At 42.8% G+C, this 19,273-nt stretch overlaps 1 protein-coding gene and 1 non-coding gene across 2 annotated transcripts in view; one reads left to right on the forward strand and one right to left on the reverse strand.

The window, feature by feature from the left end:
- LOC124545067 (cuticle protein 19.8-like) overlaps window positions 1-18,845 on the reverse strand; it is an 83,069-nt gene extending 64,224 nt beyond the window's left edge. The window contains exons 1-2 of the mRNA XM_047123865.1: window positions 18,793-18,845; window positions 2,942-3,034 (exon numbers count right to left, since the gene is read on the reverse strand). Of these exons, the coding sequence (XP_046979821.1) occupies window positions 2,942-3,034; window positions 18,793-18,816 (117 nt within the window). The 5' untranslated portion in view covers window positions 18,817-18,845. The remainder of the gene's footprint in view (window positions 1-2,941; window positions 3,035-18,792) is intronic.
- Trnaa-agc lies at window positions 2,012-2,084 on the forward strand. Its single transcript has one exon. It is a non-coding gene; the product is annotated as a tRNA-Ala (tRNA).
- Window positions 18,846-19,273: the final 428 nt, after the last annotated feature.

The raw sequence follows: 19,273 nt of genomic DNA on the forward strand, positions 1-19,273 counted from the left end.
ACGTGGGCAATGATCACAAACGGCAATGCAGTAACAAGCTGAAATAAATGATAGAGAGTTCAGATGGTTCAGATGGCTCTGACCACTATGGGACTTGAATTCTGAGGTCATCAGAACTAAGATCTACTTAAACCTAACTAACCTAAGGACATCACACACACCCATGCCCGAGGCAGGATTCGAACCTGCGACCGTAGCGATCGCGCAGTTCCAGACTGTAGCGCCTAGAACCGCTCGGCCACCCCGGCCGGCTATAGAGAGTTCAAAGTTTTATAGTTGGTATAATCACATACTGTATTTTATGGACTATAAGACGCTAAGGGCTCTAAGACACACCTTAAATTTTAAGCATTTTTTTAGATAACAGTTTTACCATTTTTATTATTAGATTACAAAGCTAGACTAAAAGAATTTTACTTTATAAAACCGAACTGACCATTAAAATACAATAATATCGTCATCTGAACTTTCTTCTTCTTCCACATCGTCATCATCGTTTACCTCTTCATATGTAAGATGGTGTTCACTGACATCGAGAACGTTACTTATGCCGCACTTCTCGAAAGTTTTAATAATGTCTTCTCTCGTTCTAGACAGCTACTGTTTCATCCTCTGGCACACTTGTTTGATTGTAGGTCGTTTTAAAGCTTCCTTCGGTGTTAATGCATGTTGGGTGTCATCCCTAGTCCATTTGTTCCATTCCTCTCTCATGTACACTTTAAATGGTTTATCTATCGAGATATCAGGAGATTGCAGTTGTGAAACAGGTCCTCCCGGAAAAACAGCAAGCTCTGTATTTCCTTTCACAGAATTTTTCAAATGGCTACAAACCGATCTAGTACAAAAAGAGAACTCTTCTTCAGTAAAGCACTTTTTCTTCTCTCCCAAACTCTGTTAACCCGTAAGTTCGTAACAGCCTCGTCCATCCAACCCTTTTTATGTACGTGAACAACACCCGGCGGTGTTTCAGGAGGTTTTGGCATTGTTTTGCGCTTGAAAATGGTCATTGTATTAAGATTAGCATCATGAGCATAACATGATAGAACAAGTGGATACTGCATTTTTTCATGTTCACTGCTTTTTATAGTTACAGTTTTTAGAACCATTTATGGCAACAGTTCCGTTACTCGGCAAATCAACTGTCAGAAGCGTTTCATCCACATTCGCTGTTTGGGTCAGTTTCACACTGGTTTTCTTTTGATGTTGAATAATAAAGCGATGGAAAGATAATATTTTCTCTTCATACTCTTATGGCTTTTTCTGAAATTTCGGTTACTGTTTGCATGCTGAGTCCATGACGCTTCATAAACCTGTGACACCAACCAGCTCCACCCTTAAAGTCTGCTAAAATCCACTGTAGCGTTAGCTTACGAGCGTGTATTTGTATCATTTTTATATTAATTCCAGTGCCATTTTGACGGTGTCCTTGAATCCATTTCGATACGTCATCTTCTACCGTTGACCATTTTTGCACTCAGTCCTCTATTTGCACATTTAGTCTTCCTCAGTTTTTTTCAGTTCTTCTCCAGTCGCGAACGGTTTTTTCTGTTGATGGAGGGCCGACCGCTCAGCTGCTCTTTTCCATGTTCTTCTGCGTACGCTATTACTTTCAATTTATAACCCGTATTATTTGAATACCTTTCATTTTTTTCCATTATGAAAGTAGGTACTAACAAAAACATTATACTGTTACCGTCAACACAAATCACTTCAGTTCAAGAAGACCCGGGTTCGAGTCCCGGCTGCAGCACAAATTTTAATTCATTTCGTCTGCTTCGATCAATATCGTAGATAATAAAAAGAGATTTAAATGTCTCACGGAAACATTTAATTATAAGATCTATAAGATCACCAAAGGTACAAGGACGTCCCATTACGTCCAATGCTGAGGTGCTTGCCAATATCGGAGAGCCCTGGCAGTAGTGACAATATATAAGGGAAAAATGAATTCAAGTTTGTGTTTGGGAGAGCACTCAGCTTAGGTAGTTCGTGCAGCAATGTTGATCATCTTGCTATGGTCGTGTAATGGTTAGCATTTCTGCCTAGCAAGCAAGAAGACCCGGGTTCGAGTCCCGGCTGCAGCACAAATTTCAGTTCATTTCGTCTGCTTCGATCAACTTAAAGTTCACTGGAACCGTACACCGCAATGACGCGTCATAAGCTAGTCAGTTTCCTGTGCTTGTGATGGCAGGGTGGGAATGAGACAATGGTAGTAAGCTTATGAATCCACACAATGTTCGTCACATAGGTGCAGTGCTGCTGCCAGTTGAATCCGATGTTGCCATATAGAGCTAGGTTTCCCGGGACAACGAATATATGGCCATTTTTAAAACTGACCGGAATTTTAAATCAAACACTGGACATTTCTATTTTAATTTCAAATGTACGACGCACCTGCATTTTGGAGGCCATTTGAAAAAAAGTGTATCTTATAGTCTGTAAAATACGGTATTTGTATACTTTTCATTTATAAAATTTGCAACAAGTCTATGAGGGGACAGTACATTTTCGAAATGAATTTCATTCCTCCGCTCATCTTTTAGCTAATCCTGCTGGTTTCATAGTATACCTCTGGGGATGAGTGCCTGTTACTCCGTATATTTTGAGAGCCCATTCCAGCACTGTGCAAAGAATGGTCAGTGGACAGATTTTGTCTCTTCCTCTCCTGACGTGGAGTATTCGTACGTCCGTGTAGTGAAGGGAATTACGGGCTGGAATGCCACGCGCCCCTAATTATCTGTGTGTTCCGGTCTCTATACAACGGAGTTCTCGGTGAGAATGAAGAGGTTTTAATATCTTTGGTGACGAGTCTTTCCAACATGTGTTCTTCCATTGCGAATGTATCACAATTACACCGCCTGGCAGCTTCACAAGGTTCTTTATGTGGCACAAAATGCCCCTGGTTACATTTAGACCACAGTGTCTTGTAAGGAATACTCACATAGTTGGCGGGCTTCACGTAGGTGGGTGCGTAGGCGACGAGATGTCCAGCTGATGCTAGGCTGGCACAAATTACGAGGCCCAGGACAGTCACCTGTAAGAACACAACAAATTACCAGTAAGTACCTGATCAGCACTGTGATACGCTGTCCCGGTCAATTGAAAACGATCGTACTGAGATGTAGTGAACTCCAGAACGACGTCATAGCATCCAAATGGAGACTTTGTGGGCATTTTCCCCTAAACGTATGCTAAGAGGTAATAATAAAACTGTGAAATCAACCAGGGTAACATGTTTTGCTTATAACCGAGTTAACATTACGGATACATTATGCAATGTAAGAAGAAATGAAATAAAATAAATCGTTCTAGGATTTGCCCTCTAATGACGTCACTGACTATTGCTATTCACACCATCACTATTTTGTGTTCTGCATAGTAGCATGTCGAACGACATAATTTGTGATTTGCCTTCTTCACTATCCCATATCTTATGCTTACTTATTTATTGCTTGTTTCTTCCTAGTTGCTTTTACTGGATTTGGAAAAGAATGAAATCTGTTCATTTACACGGTTTTAAATTCATTGTAGAAATTACGATTATCAGTGTGTCTCTATTAATATTACATTTCACGCCCTATCCAACCATGCTCACACTACCTGATGTTTAACGTAACTTGGACTGTCACTATTCACCCTATCAAAACAGAAAACCGTGAATTCGAGAAAACCATACATTCGAAGCTAATGTCGTTTTTTAAAATTATTTTACTATGTCACCCCCTTCTTAATCTCACAGGTAGCGGCACTAGTGGTGTTTGAGCCTCACAGTACATCTCTCTACATCAAAGATGTATGTGTAATAAGTTTAGTTAAATGTCTGCAGGCGTTCAAAATTATGCTCACATGGCACCTTCTTCTCTCCTACTATCTACACCCTCATCCAAAGCTGGGTCTGGGTTATGATAGTCCCACGGTACTTAGTTTTACAGACAGAAACTCATGTGTGTGCCACGTTTGGTTACAATTGCTCCAAGCGTTCCAGAGTTACGTTTCCATGTCATCCCTTGCTACCGTCAAATACTCTGCTAGGGGTCTGATGTTATTGAGGGTGTCACCAAACAACGGTGGAGTACCGAAAACTATGTATTCAACCCTGATAAACGAGGTGTTACGAATAGATTCACTCGATTCCGCAAGATTATATTTTCTACATTGCGTATCAAAGCTAAAAGATCACCTTGGCGCCAGTTGGAAGTCACCGGTTCACGTTATTGCTCGTAGAGGCCTCCCAGGAGAAGTTATTTCGCTTTGTTACAGGCATGACATACTGGATACGTTGGCGATCTCATTTCTTCCACTGTTGCGACAATATGCCGGAAATAATATTTTCAACAGGACGCTGCATCATCACAGTGACAATTACACGAAAGAGCATTTAGTAATAATAAGCGGCTTCAACGGCGAATCAACCGTAAGGGGCATAGCGATCAGGCACTGTACCACTGGGCAGCAAGGTCGCCTGGTCTTACGGTATGTGAGCGTTTGTGAGAGACTACGTTTATGTTCCTAACCCTTGAATATATTTTCAGTTCGAACACAACATCCCGCAAACCAAGGACGACGGGCAACCGTAGATTCCATAGTCATGGATTCCCGAAAAACGTTTGACTGGGTACCCCACTGCAGGCTGTTAACGAAGGTCCGAGCATATGGTTTAGGTTCCCAGGCGTGCGAGTGGCTCGAAGACTTAGTAAGTAATAGAACTCAGTACGTTGTCCTCGACGGTGAGTTTTCATCAGAGACAAGGGGCGCCCCAGGGAAATGTGACACAAATAATTTGACGGACAGGGCGAGCAGCAATCTCTGGCTATTTTCTGACGACGCTGTGGTATATGGGAAGGTGTTGACGTTAAATGACTGTAGCAGGATACGAGATGACGTGCACAGAATTTATACTTGGTGTGAGAATGGCAGCTTGTTCTACGTGTAGATGAAAATGTAAGGTAATGCAGATGATTAGCTGATAGAATTATGTAACGTTCGAATGCAGCATTAGTAGTGCGTTACTTGACATAGTCACTTCGATGAAATACGAGGGCTATTCGGAAAGTGAGGAACCACAGTGAAAATCCGACGAGGCTCTTCACAGATGTTTTGGGCAGTGTCTCTAGTATACCCGTCGATCGCATCAGGACGCAATTTTCAGTTGTGAGGGCACTGTGAGCGAGTAAACGCGAGTAGAACAACGATGTCTCCCGCCAAGTAGGAGGGCCCGCTGAGAGGCTTCGCCTTAATGAATGCAGCCCACCTAACACAACTGCCACGCACACACTTTTCCTTCTTCATGGCAATTCTCAGCCGCACTCTGCAGGGGCAGTGAAGACGCTCCTGCAGCCTTTTCGATGTGAAGTGTTCGATAGCCCACAACACAGCCCTAATTGTCTCGTCTTGAATATCGTCTCTGTTCACATGAAACGCTGGATACGAAGACAACACTTGTGAGCAGCAAAGAGAATTATCGGAAAGTACAGGGCGCTGCCTTCTATGACGATGGTGTTGGAAATTGGATATAACGCTCCGACAAATGTCTAAGTCGGAACGGCGACTATGTAGAGAAGTATGTGGAAAGTGTAGCTAAATGTGCAAAGAAAACAGTTTCCATTTTCACTGTGGTGTCCATTTCGCGACCGATCGTTCCTTACTTTCCGAAAACCCCTCGTATCGACGCGTGACGTTGCAAAGTGTTATGGAATGGGATGAGCACCTAAGGACGGTAGCAGGGAAGGTGAAAGGGAGACTTTGGTTTATAGGGAGAATTTTAAGAAAAGGAGACGGGTGGAAGACGACGTTCTTTTCGCAATGCACTGTTGAGAAAATCTAGAGAACACGCATCGGACGCTGACTTCAGGACGATTCTACTGCCGCCATTGTACATTGTGCGTAAGGACCACGAACATAAGATACGAGAAATTAGGACTCATACGGAGATATATCGATAGTCATTTTTCCCTAGCTCCCGTTGCGATTGGAACAGGAAAGGAACTGACTAATAATGGTGCAAGGTACGCTCCGCATAACTTGCGGAGTATGTATGTGGATGTTGATGTAGGACGCTTCAAACGACTTTTGATAAACTGCGACATCGAATACTAAGAGAAACGAATGCATTAACCCCGGACATGCTGGCAAATGTATGGCACGACACTGACTATCGTTTGAATATTAGTCTTGCGTCCGGTGAAAGGCACAATGAACATTTTTTAAGGTAAATGAAAACTTTGATCCTAAATATAATTGTAAAAAGCGCCTCAAGGGTGTATGAGCCTTCATGTAAAAGATATAGCCTTGTAAAATCGAATACATCTTTTGAAAACAAAAGCCTTTCAATCTTACCCAAAAGTTAGAGTTCAGTTCATGCAAAAGATATACTCTTGTGAAGACATAGTCTAGTAAAACCGGATGAATATTTTTAAACAACTTACTGGTCTATTTCAATTACTTTTACGTGCCATTCCATCGTATCTCCAACCCATTGTAAAGACATTGCTTTCCGCCAAAATGATAGTATTTTTTTTCATTTGTGCATTACCTTGTCATAGTAAGTATGTATCATTTATTTCAACTATTCTTTATTTGTTAATACGTCACATTGTTTCTTCATTCATTTTGCAACTGTTTTATATTTTGTATTGTACGAATATGAATGTTCTGGTTTTATATGCTTTGTAAATCTTTGGTTAGGCTAGGAGAAGTACTGTGTCAGAGAGAGAGCGAACGACTATCGATAGAGAGCGTGCGAGTTGTGGTGGTATCGTGGTCGGTTCGCAGGTGAAAAACCTTGCAGAAGTTCGGCGTGAAAGACGGTGCTACACGGAGGAATAATTACAGTGCGTCCGCTGTGTTAATAGGAGATCGTGCATTATTAAGTGAACAGTAAAACCTGAAAAGTATACCGATTGTTTGCCGTGACGATTTTACAAACTATGTGAACTTCTGACAATTAGCCATGAATCAGACACCATTATCGTGTGGAGACACTAACTGTGAAAGTGGAACAAACCAAAATGTTAAGTAAAAGAACAGTGCTGTGATTTGATAAAGAAACATTTACAATCTCGTCCAAACTGTCTTAAAGATAACGACGTAAATTGAACTGATGTTTAACGGACTGTTATAGTGATGAACACATGTGACTGTTTTCCTGTGGCAACACGGTGAAAGAACTGTGCGAAGTGTTGGCATTAACCGGATATATATCGTAAATATTAAAGACATTGCATAATTCCGACCTACCCGCACCGCGCGATTAATAAACTTTTAATAATAAAACGTCGCGCGCGTAACGACAACGCACATACTGGAACTATTATTATCGCGCCAGTGCTGCCAGCTGATTCGACTGCAACGGAGACGTGGACCACCGCCGTAACTGGAATATTAATGAAACAGGAGGATCCATCATTACTTCACGCCACAAACCAGGATTCACTTCACACATCGTCCGCGCGGACCACCGCTGACGTAATCGCACTGCCTGCAGCAACAGTTAAGATATTAAAAGAAAATTATTACGCTCTCTCTCATTTCAAAATTAAGGACAATTTCAGTTAAATTAACTATTTTAAAAATACTGTCACGATACTCAATTTTGTTTAGTCCCAATAAATATTCTTTCCATTATTTCGTCTTGTTGGTAACTGCTTTTGGAGGGAGTATATATTTTATTTTTTGTGTAGTAAAATTAGCTACCGTAAAACTGCGTATATTACCAGCTGATGCTGTCCGCCATTACTGCTTGAAAACTGTACCTATTCTCTCATTGGCTGTCAGCTTCAAAACAAAATTACGTATTTCGTGGGCATCTAGCAGATGCGCAATGTCTATGTAGGTCCCTACAGTAATGTGTTTTTACTTTTGCAGGTTTACTGGAATTATATTGACTGTAATTGTTCATTTGGCCCCCGTTAAAGTAATTTATCGCATCTATATAATAATTGTACTGAATTACCTAATTTACTTTTTTTCGTTCATGAGTAACAAGGGTAATCAGATTCCTTATATAGGTCATGTTTTATTATTTAAAAGGTGCAGTTTCTTTACACCATCTGTAAGGGTGCTAGGGTATCGTATCTCAATAGTAGATATTAACAAATACTAACTCGTATAAGCACCAAGTTTTGTTAGAACTGGCCCAGACGCTCCAGAACTATTCTGGATAAAACATACGCACTCACACACACACACACACACACACACACACACACACACACACAGAAAACACACAAAGAGAGAGAGACATACTCTTGTCTTTTTACTTCACCCATTATTCCAGATACTTCACTTTCCATCCAATCTACAAAACGAGGATAAGCATTGTGGCTCCCCATTCAACGTCATTTGTTTTCTGAGCTCCCGACCGGCTCTTTCAGATATCAGTTAAAAATGTAATGAGCAAATGAATTAGAAACAGTTTCCATCTCGTAGAGAGAAGAAGTACTCCTCTCGCCACGCCAAATAGGAAAGGTTGGCGTGTCACGTGTGTAGACTGTCGGACTTTTTATTGGCCAACGGAATGACAGTCGCTTTGAAGACGGATAAGGCACGTGATACTGCGGATGACCGATGCGAGAGACAGTCCCTGTTTGACGTAGTGCAGGCTGTTGCAGGAAACTGTGGTTTCACAGTTCTGATCGAGCGAGGCGGGGCACAGTCTCATTGGGGAGGAACGCGAGCAACATCTTCAGTTGGCAATATAGATTTAGGTTTTCAGGAGTTTCCCTACATCACATAACGCGAATGCTTGGATGGTTGCTTTGAAAAGGACTTGCCCGACTTCCTGCGCCGTTGTTCTATCTTTAATAAATTATTGGTAGGTGGTTCATCAATGCCCTGGGATGAAGGCGCATAAAAGCTCCGTCGCAGCTTTCGGTAGTTTTTTCGTAACAGTTGCCTGTCTCAAGAAGAATAACACTTTTCTTTGAAATTCACCGTTTCATTACCAGTGATCACCGTGTTGAACGTGGCCCAGTCATATTTGGTTTTGATACTGATTGCTTCAGATACCAATTGATTATAGAACTTACGATATTGCTGTCAATATGGTCGCGTTCTTTTATTTAGTCACAATAATTATTTACAACTGTTTCATCATTTTAAAAGCGATCTACAATAATGTAACTAGTAAATCCGTGTATGCCGGCCTGGGTGGCCGAACGGTTCTAGGCACTACAGTTTGGAACCGCGCGACCGCTGCGGTCGCAGGTTCGAATCCTGCCTCGGGCATGGATGTGTGTGATGTCCTTAGGTTGGTTAGATTTAAGTAGTTCTAAGTTCCAAGGGACTGATGACCTCAGATATTAAGTCCCGTAGTGCTTAGTGCCATTTGAACCAATCCGTGTATAAAATGATTTATGACGTATCTGATACTTCTGATAGGTAAGTAGGAAACACACTGAAATATTTCACCTAAGGCGACTGAAAATAGTTGATCTGGTGTATCCTCGAGAATGGATGTACGCGACTGAAAATAATTAATTCTGCTATCTCCTCGGGAATGGATGTACAAAATTAATAAACTATTAAAATAATTTCCAGTTAATATTCTGATAAATTGGGAAGATCTCTGGCGACCGGCAACAAATAAATTGGGGCGTTGGTTCTAGTAGTCAAGAAATAATAGACATTCATTCTATTTTACAGGTTGTCCTTCACTTCCAGTATTTACCTGTGCCAAGATTCAGCAGAGAAAGAGGCGAAAGGTGTTTGTTTAGTGTAACTCCTCGGTAGAGAAGATTTCCGTTTTCCTACTTTCGAATTAACAAGATACCCATCGTTAGACCAGGCGTGTCTGTATCTTAATGAAGGCCGTGGCCGTCTCCTTTCTCTAGGCTGACATAAACGTGTTAGAAGTTCTGATTTCTAATAGCGCCCTACTCTGGCTCCATTTCAGTCCCTGATACACTGAGGTAGACATCGTGTCTGCACCTGCATCTGAATCTGGATTCATGCTCCACAAGCTACCGCTCGGTTCGTGACGGAGGGTATTTCTGTACTTCCCTAATTGAATAGAATGGTGGAAAACCAACAACCGGTAAGCCTCTGTATCAAGTGGGACTACTCTGATTTTCCAGTCTTGGTCATTTCGCGAGATGAACATGGGGGGAAGGGATACGTTCCCGGGCTATTCTAAGAACGTAGGCTCTTGAAAATAATAACGTTAAACCTGTCCCTGAAGCACAACATCTCTCCTGCAGCCTCTGCCACTGGAGTTTCTTGAGCACCTTCTTGACGCTCTCGCACTTGCTAGACGAACCCGCGGCGAAACGCTGCACTCTTCTTTTGACGGCCTCTAACCCTCGTATTAACCCTACCTGGCTAGCATCCCATACTGACCAACAGTATTCATGACCCTGTCGAACAAGGGTTTTGTAAGCTATTTCTTTCGTGGATGAATCACATTTCCTTAGGCTGCTTCAGTGAATGCTAGTCTCATATCTGTTTCCATAAGTAAGTTTACTTTGTCACTTCACTTTAGGTTGCAAGGACGGTCATCCCCATACATCTTACGATTCCGTTGCAGCATAAAAACACTGATGGGGATCCCATCATTGTATATCGATACCTGCTACCTCTGTATTGAAGCAAATTTCTTCTTAAATCTGTTGAGAAGTGAATGATTATGTTGTTGCCTCAACATTATCAGTTGATTTGGATGTATCTTGCTCACCTTGTAGCCGTGTCTCTAGATGAGAACGATAACACACGTTATTGTGGTAGCACTTAAAACAGAGGCAGATGGCTCGAATTCCGATTGCTGGAGAAAGTTTCATCAGCAATATTCGACTTATAATATGCTCTCCATTCCTAATCACCAGATTGCATGTAAATGTCCCCAGGTGAATTCCCATATATATATATATATATATATATATATATATATATATATATATATATATATATATATATACTTAAGAGCCAAAGAAAAATGCTACACGTGCCTAATATCGTATAGTGCCCACGTGATCACGCAGAAGTGCCGCTACACGACGTGGCATGGATTCGAATAGTGTCTGAAGTAGCGCTGGAGGGCTGACACCATGAATCCTGCAGGGCTATCCATAAATCCGTAAGATATCGCGTTTCAAAGCATCCAAGATTTGCTCAATAATGCTCATGTCTGGGGGTTTGGTGGGCAGCGGAAGTGTTTAAAGTCAGAAAAATGTGCCTGGAACCACTCTGTAGCAATTCTGGACGTGTGGGGTGTCGCATTGTCCTGATGGAATTGCCCAAGTCCATCGGGATGTACAATGGATATTAATGGATGCAGGTGATCAGACAGGATGCTTACGTACGTGTCACCCGTCAGAGTCGGATCTAGACGTATCAGGAGCCCCATATCACTCCAATTGCACACGACACACATCGTTACAGAGCCTCAACCAGCTTGGACAGTCCTCTGCTGACATGCAGGGTCCATGGATTCATGAGGTTGTCTCCATACCCGTACACGCCCTTCCGTTCAATATAATTTGAAACGAGACTCGTCCGACCAGGCAACATGTTTACAGTTAATAACAATTCAATGTCTGTGTTGACGGGTCCAGCCGAGGCGTGAGGCATTGTGTCGTGCAGTCATCAAGGGTACACGAGCGGTCCTTTGGCTCCGAAAGCCTATATTGATGATGTATAGTTGAATGGTTCGCACACTGACACTTGTTGATGGCTCAGCTTTGAAATCTGGAGCAATTTGCGAAAGGATTGCACGTCTGTCACGTTGAACGATTCTCTTCAGTCATCGTTGGTCCCGATTTTGCACGATCTTCTTCCGGCCGCAGTGATGTCGGACATTTGATGTTTTACCGGATTCCTGATAATGGCGGTACACTCGTGAAATGGTCGTACGCGAAAATCGCCACTTCATCGCTACCTCGGAGAGGTTGTGTCCTATCGATCGTGAGACGACTGTAACACCACATACAAACGCACTTAAATCTTCATAAGCTGCCATTGTAGCAGCATTAACCGACCTAACAACTGCGCCAGACACTTGTTGTCTTATATAGGCGTTGCCGACGGCAGTGCAGTATTCTGCCTGTTGACATACCTCTGTATTTGAATACCCATATATCAGTTTCTTTGGCGCTTCAGTGTATGTCGCTGGCTTAACAGATAATATAAGTTGTGACGTCAGAATCTCAGCAAATGATATTCTCATTTATGAGTAAATGTTGCCTTTTAAAATTTTGTGTTAGTTTTCAGAAATATCTGAACAAAACATAAATTCGGTACGATAATTGGTGGCTGAGTCCTAGCATAAATACCGTAAAATTTTTATTTCTCCAAATTTTATGTGCAATAACTTATAACTGCACGGTTAATGAGTCATCTCATTCTTAATACCTGTGATTAACAAAGTACAGAGAGACACATTGCTCAGCCATAACATGATGACTACCGTCCTACTATCGATATAAACCTGTCCACGCTATAGGAGAGTCACCTTGTGAGGCTGACTGGTAGTCAGACACACACGCGGTGCATGTAGTACCAGTTAGCGCGCTGGTCGTGTGTAGAATGGTAAAGACGCGCGATTTAGCTGAGTTGGACAGACGACAGACTGTGACAGCCTGGGCCGGCCGGAGTGGCCTAGCGGTTCTAGGCGCTACAGTCTGGAACCGCGCCACCGCTACGGTCGCAAGTTCAAATCCTGCCTCGGGCATGGACGTGTGTGATGTCCTTAGGTTAATTAGGTTTAAGTAGTTCTAAGTTCTAGGGGACTGATGACCTCAGAAGTTAAGTCCCATAGTGCTCAGAGCCATTTGAACCATTTGTGACAGCGTGGAGGCTTGGCACGAGCATTTCGGAAACTGCACGACTTGTCGGATGTTCGAGGAGTGCTGTGGTATGTTCAACACGTGACGTTCTAGACGTCGTGGGTTTGGGCAGTCACCTCTCAACCCCTCATTACAGGCGTCGGAAGTCGTTGGCTGGACAGAGTGGTAAAACGGGATGGACGGCGAAACTAGCATCAGACTTCAATGCTCCGCAGCCGAAGATCTATGCATGCGCGAATGTTAACACCACGACATCGGCAACTACGACTGAAATGGCAGCGTGACCATCGGTATTGGTAGTTGGTGCAGTTGGAGAACGTTTCATGGTCTGATGAACCCGATACCTTCTTCATCATGCCGATGGGAGGACGAGAATCCGTCGTCTTCCAGGGGAGCAGCTCCTTGACACTGCTGGACGGAGATAAGCTGACGGCAGCCCCATTATGCTCTGTGGAACATTCACGTGGGCACCCATGGATCGATTGGAGCTAGGCAAGGCACCATGGCTGCCTTGGTGTATCGTACACTGGTTGAAGACCATGTACACCCCTTCATGACGATCATGTTTTCCGACAGCAGTGGCATTTTTCAACAAGATAATGCTCCATTTCACATGGCCAGGTGATGGAGTTGTTCGAGAAACACAGTGGCGAGTTCTAATCGATGTGCTGGCCCGCCAACAAGTCTCATCTGAAGCGATCGAACACATCTGGAATGTGACTGAACGTGGCGTCAGAGTCACTCCCCTACCCGGAATGTACGGGAATTAGGTGACTTGTGTGTGTAGATACGGTGCCAGAGCCCTCCAGAGGCGTACAAAGGTCTCTTGCTTCCATGCTGCGACGCGTCGATAATGTTATCCGTGCCAAAGGTGGACATTCCAGCTATTAGGTAGTTGGTCAAACTGTTCTGCCTGATCAGTGTAATTAAGTACAGTTATAGCTAAAAGGTGTCAGGAAACTACAGGACTGAAGGTAATCTCTAAAGAAGTTCGCACACTAAAACAAAACACTTATACAGTCTGTACTGAAATACTACCCAAGTGTGTGGAACTCCTGTCAATACGAACTTATGAATATTATCGAACATACCCCAAAGAAAGACCAGCACGAAGTTTCGAAAACTTGGTGAACAAGTGAGGAATAGTTTCCAATATATCACGAAAACCTACTTAGAAAATTGCAAGAACTGGTTTTGAATATAATGTCTACGAATTTACTTAAGTCCGTCCTCCCCCTCCCTCTCCTGCCGTTTCACGACCATAGGCACCGTAAACATAAAATTATATTAGTGACAGAGTAATACTCCCCCTCCTACCTCTACACTTAAAATGTTCATTTGGCGGTTGCAAATTTAAATAAGCCCTCCGTAACTACTTGCTTGTTTCATACATGTTATAAATGAAACAAATATTCTACGAGGATAATTCCAAAAGTAAGGTTTCCTATTTTTTTATAAGTACAGAACTCTGTTTGTATGGCAGTTGGTCACACTGTTATGAAGAGTGCTTCACGCGCTGTGTGTAAACATGCGCACACCGCGCTGAGGCGCTCAGTCTTGGCTTGGCAGCCGTTGAGAATGGAGCTCCCGTTGGATGTTCGCGCCAAGTGCGAATTGCTCGCAGTTATTCGGTCTTTGAACGCCAGTCGACGGAAGTGTACCGTGAGTCGTGCATGTATGTCAAAAATGCTCGTAAATAGTGTAGAGAGTTTGCAGCTGATCGGACCGAAATTCACGACGAACAAAGCATCGGGAGACCGTCAGTTTCTGAGGACACAATGCATGCATGAATATCGGCGGATCACCCTGAATGATCTCTGCACGTTGGTTCCTGAGGTTTCCCGAAGCACCCCTCACAGAATTTTAACGGAAACATTGAACTACCGGAAGGTGTTCGCAAGATGGGTGCCGTGCACGCTGACTGAGGACCACATGCGGCAACGAGTTGATGCTTCCTGAGCATTTCTTCACCGCCTTGCAGCCGAACAGAACTACTTTCTGGACTCAACTGTCACGGGTGACGAAACTTGGGCATACCACTTTACATCTGAGAGCAAGCAACAATGACGTCAGTGGCGGCGTCCTTCTTCGCCGAAGCCGCGGAAATTCAAGCAAACAGAGTCAGCCGGTAAAGTCATGACAACCGTTTTTTGGGATCGGAAAGGGGTATTGTTGGTCGACTTTATGCCTACTGGGACCACAGTTAACGCTGACAGGTACTGTGAGACTGAAAAAACTCAAACGCGCAATTCAGAACCGGAGAAGAGGCATGCTGAGGAAGGGCGTACACATTCTCCATAACAAGGCTCGCCCACATATCGCTCAGCAACCCGTTGCTCTCCTGCAACAGTTTCAGTGGAACATAATCACCCACCCACCCTACAGTCCTGACTTGGCGCCCAGTGACTATCACCTGTTCCCTAGGTTAAAAGAACACTTGGCCGGAAAGCGATTCAGCTCCGACCACGAGCTGAAAGAAGAGGTTCATAACTTTCTGAACAGCATAGCGGCGAGCTGAGACTGCGACAGCGACTACAAAAATGCATCGACAGAAATGATAATTATGTAGAAAAATAGCTAAATGTTCAAGCTGTAAACTGATGCAAACCATTGTAGGAATAAACAGGTCTATGTACTTATAAAAAATAGGAGACCTTACTTTTGGGATTACCCTCGTACAATTGTAGAATATTACACTAGTGCTGGGCGTGTTTCATTCATAATGTATTTTACCAAGAACCGACGGACTAGTTACTCAATGCAATTACATACATGAGAACAAGAAGAGATTAAGAACTGTGACAATGTGCCAGTTACGAATCGTACGTCCCTGTTTCGATCTTTTGATAGAGTTCTCTCGACATATTTATGTCAAAATTTGATAGCTAGTGTAATGGTAATGGTTACGGTTAGTAATTAGTAAGAAGGTCTTCCAGTTAAAGTCACTGTTTGTTAGATAACATTTTCAGCCTATCAATATTTCAGTTACACTCACACTTTTCACTTTTTACTATCTTTACGACACTACTTCCATTCCGGTTGTTTCACTCCGCAATATTTCGCGTGAAACTAGCTGAATCTTGACATGCGCGATTGTTCATCGCCGCTATACTTCAGCCACTACACTTCCGTTCATTCATAGAGCCTCGTTATATTACCTTCCCCTGTATTCTTTAATTAACTTGTTTCCTTTCATTGCACTTCCACTTCCTACGTTCCGTCGACACTTATCTCACTTGGAGCAATCGCCGTAATCAGTATAACGTGTTTCACTTGAGATCCTGTGAGCCTTCCATTCGCCAAACTTTCGCACTCATAATTCTGACTTGTACTAGCTACCTGAAAATGCACTTGCGGTTACCTCGAAAAATAACCATGACCTGCGAACGTCAGTCTCATAAGGAATTTCGCATCTCGATGAATACATAGTGTTTTTACAGCAGGAGGCCCAGAGTCTTTATTGACGTGCTTTGTTTCTGAATGCAAAGTGAACAAAAAGTAATATACAGTATTCCAATTAAGTTGACCACTTTTTTCCAGAAAAAAAAACAACCAAAAAAAAAACGAGCAAATGTTGTTTAACTATCAGGGTAATATAATCAGTATGATTCCTTAATTTCGTTCGTTACGAAGACATTAACTGCAATACGTCTTGTTTAAAAGCAGCATCCTATACTTTCTTCGGTAATCCAATTCTTAAAAGTTGTTCGAAACGTACCACAGCGTACCGTTCGCGTAAAGATGACGTTATTAAATACGTAACACAAAACTGACTTTGAATTTCCTGTAGTACCACACAGTGCAAGTACCTGAGTACGATATCTTTTAAAAGTGCTGCGGTACTTTGCTACACGTAGCTATATTGTAAATAAGAAAATAATATTGCAATTACTGCTCTGTTAACTTACATTCACCGTATATGAGTAAATTTCTACCTTCTCTTCATTGGTGTACAAAGTACTCACATAAACCTTCAACTGAAGACGGTTTAGTGTTGACCGGCATGCACTTTCCTTGCGTTTCTATTTATTTACTGTCAGCTCCAGCAAATGAGCGACTTACGTTATCCCGGATATCGGCACTGTCTGCTAGTATAGGAGAGTCAGTCAGTTTTGTGATAAGTTTTTAATAACGTCATACTCAACAGACACAGTGGCAGACGCAACATGAGAGGCGTTATGCATTTTGGAGAGGTTTACTACTAAAATTTCTAAAGAGTACTTGCCGCAAAGAGTCGGACAACATTTCATGTCCTCCCACATACATCTCGCGAAACGACCACGACGAGAAAATTAGAGAAATTAGAGCTAATAGAGAGGCTTATCGATAGTCAGTCCTTCCAAGCGTCATTTGCGAGTTTATTAGGGATGGTGGTACCAGAAGTAAACTCCACTGAACACCGTCAGGTGGCTTGCGGAGCACTGGCGCAGATTTAAATGGTACAGTGTGAGACGTTTCTGAACAGTTCTTGACGAGAAGTAGTGGACTGTTGAATAAACAGTATAGGGTGGTTTTTAAAAATAGACGTATTGCTCTTCATATCTCCGTAATGGACAGAGATACAAAAATGGCAGTCACACTGTTTGATGTCTTCCTGGCAGCTAAATAACATTTGTTCGATACGTTTGATACTTTGCTTCTGTACAAAAAATGATTTGAGGTGGTCAAGATAAACAGGACACGTAGTACAACAATGAAAAGTATCGCCTGACAAGCACTTTACGGAGGGTTGAAGAGGGTAGATACTTTGTTAGACCATTACCCCTGAGAGCAATCAGACATTAGCTCCCCCTGCCATCTGCTGCCCCCCCCCCCCCTCCCATCACCACATTTTTAGCAACTTTCGCACATAGCTAAACTGTAGAACGAAAGACTTTTGTTGGAACACTTTTATTTTTAAAGTGGTGAGATATGAATGATGTTTAGTTTGTTGGTGCACATGCATGTGTGTATGTATGCGTGTGAGTGTACGTGTGTGTGTTACAATGAATGACGAAGGAATTCGTGGGGCATCGCAAGTGCTGCCCACAACTCCTTCTCGGGAAAGATAACTAACTATCCATTGAGACGGTACACACTTATTACACAACATGCTTCCTCTGCATTACTCCTCCCAATTGCGACACTTGCTTGACCAACACACTGTAACCCCATTTAAAACCAAACAATTTCACATGTGTGCACTATGCATACTATTCGTAAATCACTTCACTGCTGCACTCCTTATTTCTGAACTGGCAGAAATCGAACGACTTCGGGCTGTTTGTGGTTTGTGTCTAAACACTCTAAAATAATAATAAAATTGTGTACAGTCCTTATGTAGTTACTGCTGTGTCGTGTTAGCAGTTAATCCATTTAGCTGTTTCGAAGCTCGTAATGAAGCAATTTCTGGACTACTGCAGGTACTATCTACAACTTGGAGAAGATATCTTTTTGAGCATTTGTTGCATATATGTCTTACTTTTATCATCAGCGATGTCGGTACAAAGCACAACATATGTATGTAGTAGGTGGGTTATGTGAGGAACCTGTGACTTTCCGCCGCATTAAGCTACTAACTGGGAAAAAGCAATTATTGATAACTTATATTATCAATATTAGAGTCTTACAAAATTGTGATAATAGTAATAATCTTTTGAAAAAAATTTAGTTTCGTGACTGACACAGAATCGGATAGTTTGATTTTCATTCCACATAAAATTTTATTTTACTCCTCAGAGGGTAATTACCCGCAGGTTGGAAACCACTGGCGTAGAAGCAGGAGATAACAGAAATGAAGGAAATATGCATAACTGGTGACCTTGCATGCAGCAACAGTGAAACAAATAACTAGCTGTGAAGTTAACAGAATGAAGAACGGAGGAGATTCTGAGCGATAGTTTGGTGCGAACAAATGAAGAAGGTAATATTGTAACGACAGCGTTGAATGACGTGACGATGAGGTCGCGATTTCGTCTGTTACAACTACGAACGCGTGTACCACAGCCTCCAGCGACGATACGATTGTGGCACTTACCGTCAATGCGCGGTAGATCCCCATGGCGTCTGAGAGCGTGTCGCGGCACTGAATGACGGTGAGGCTATTTGCGTGGGCTCGCCGCCCCCTCGCTTTATATGTGAGCCCCCACTCTCCTTACTCCTACACGCAGCGTTGTGCCCTGTCTCCTCCCTCCCTCCCCCCCTCTTTCCTCTCCCTTTCACGTTCCCCACCGCCGTCTAGCGTCGTCGTCGCCACCGCAATCGGCGCTGTCAAAAATTTCTCCCGACGCCTAAATTCGCGCGCGAAAACTCGCAGCTTTCTCGCGCTGCGTACACGCGTGCGCTGTGAACCAACGCCACCCGCGTTGCCGCCGTCCGTCATCTACGCCGTAGAGTCAGATACAGTTCTGAAGTAGACGTAAGAGCACATTATCTCCCGCTGAGTTTTGTAACTTTATTAAATCACTCATTAAATGACTCCCGCTAGAAGACTGAAACATGTCAAGACGGTTCGGAGA

The sequence above is a fragment of the Schistocerca americana genome, chromosome 8 (genome assembly GCF_021461395.2).
Source record: "Schistocerca americana isolate TAMUIC-IGC-003095 chromosome 8, iqSchAmer2.1, whole genome shotgun sequence".
NCBI classification, from domain to species: domain Eukaryota; kingdom Metazoa; phylum Arthropoda; class Insecta; order Orthoptera; family Acrididae; genus Schistocerca; species Schistocerca americana.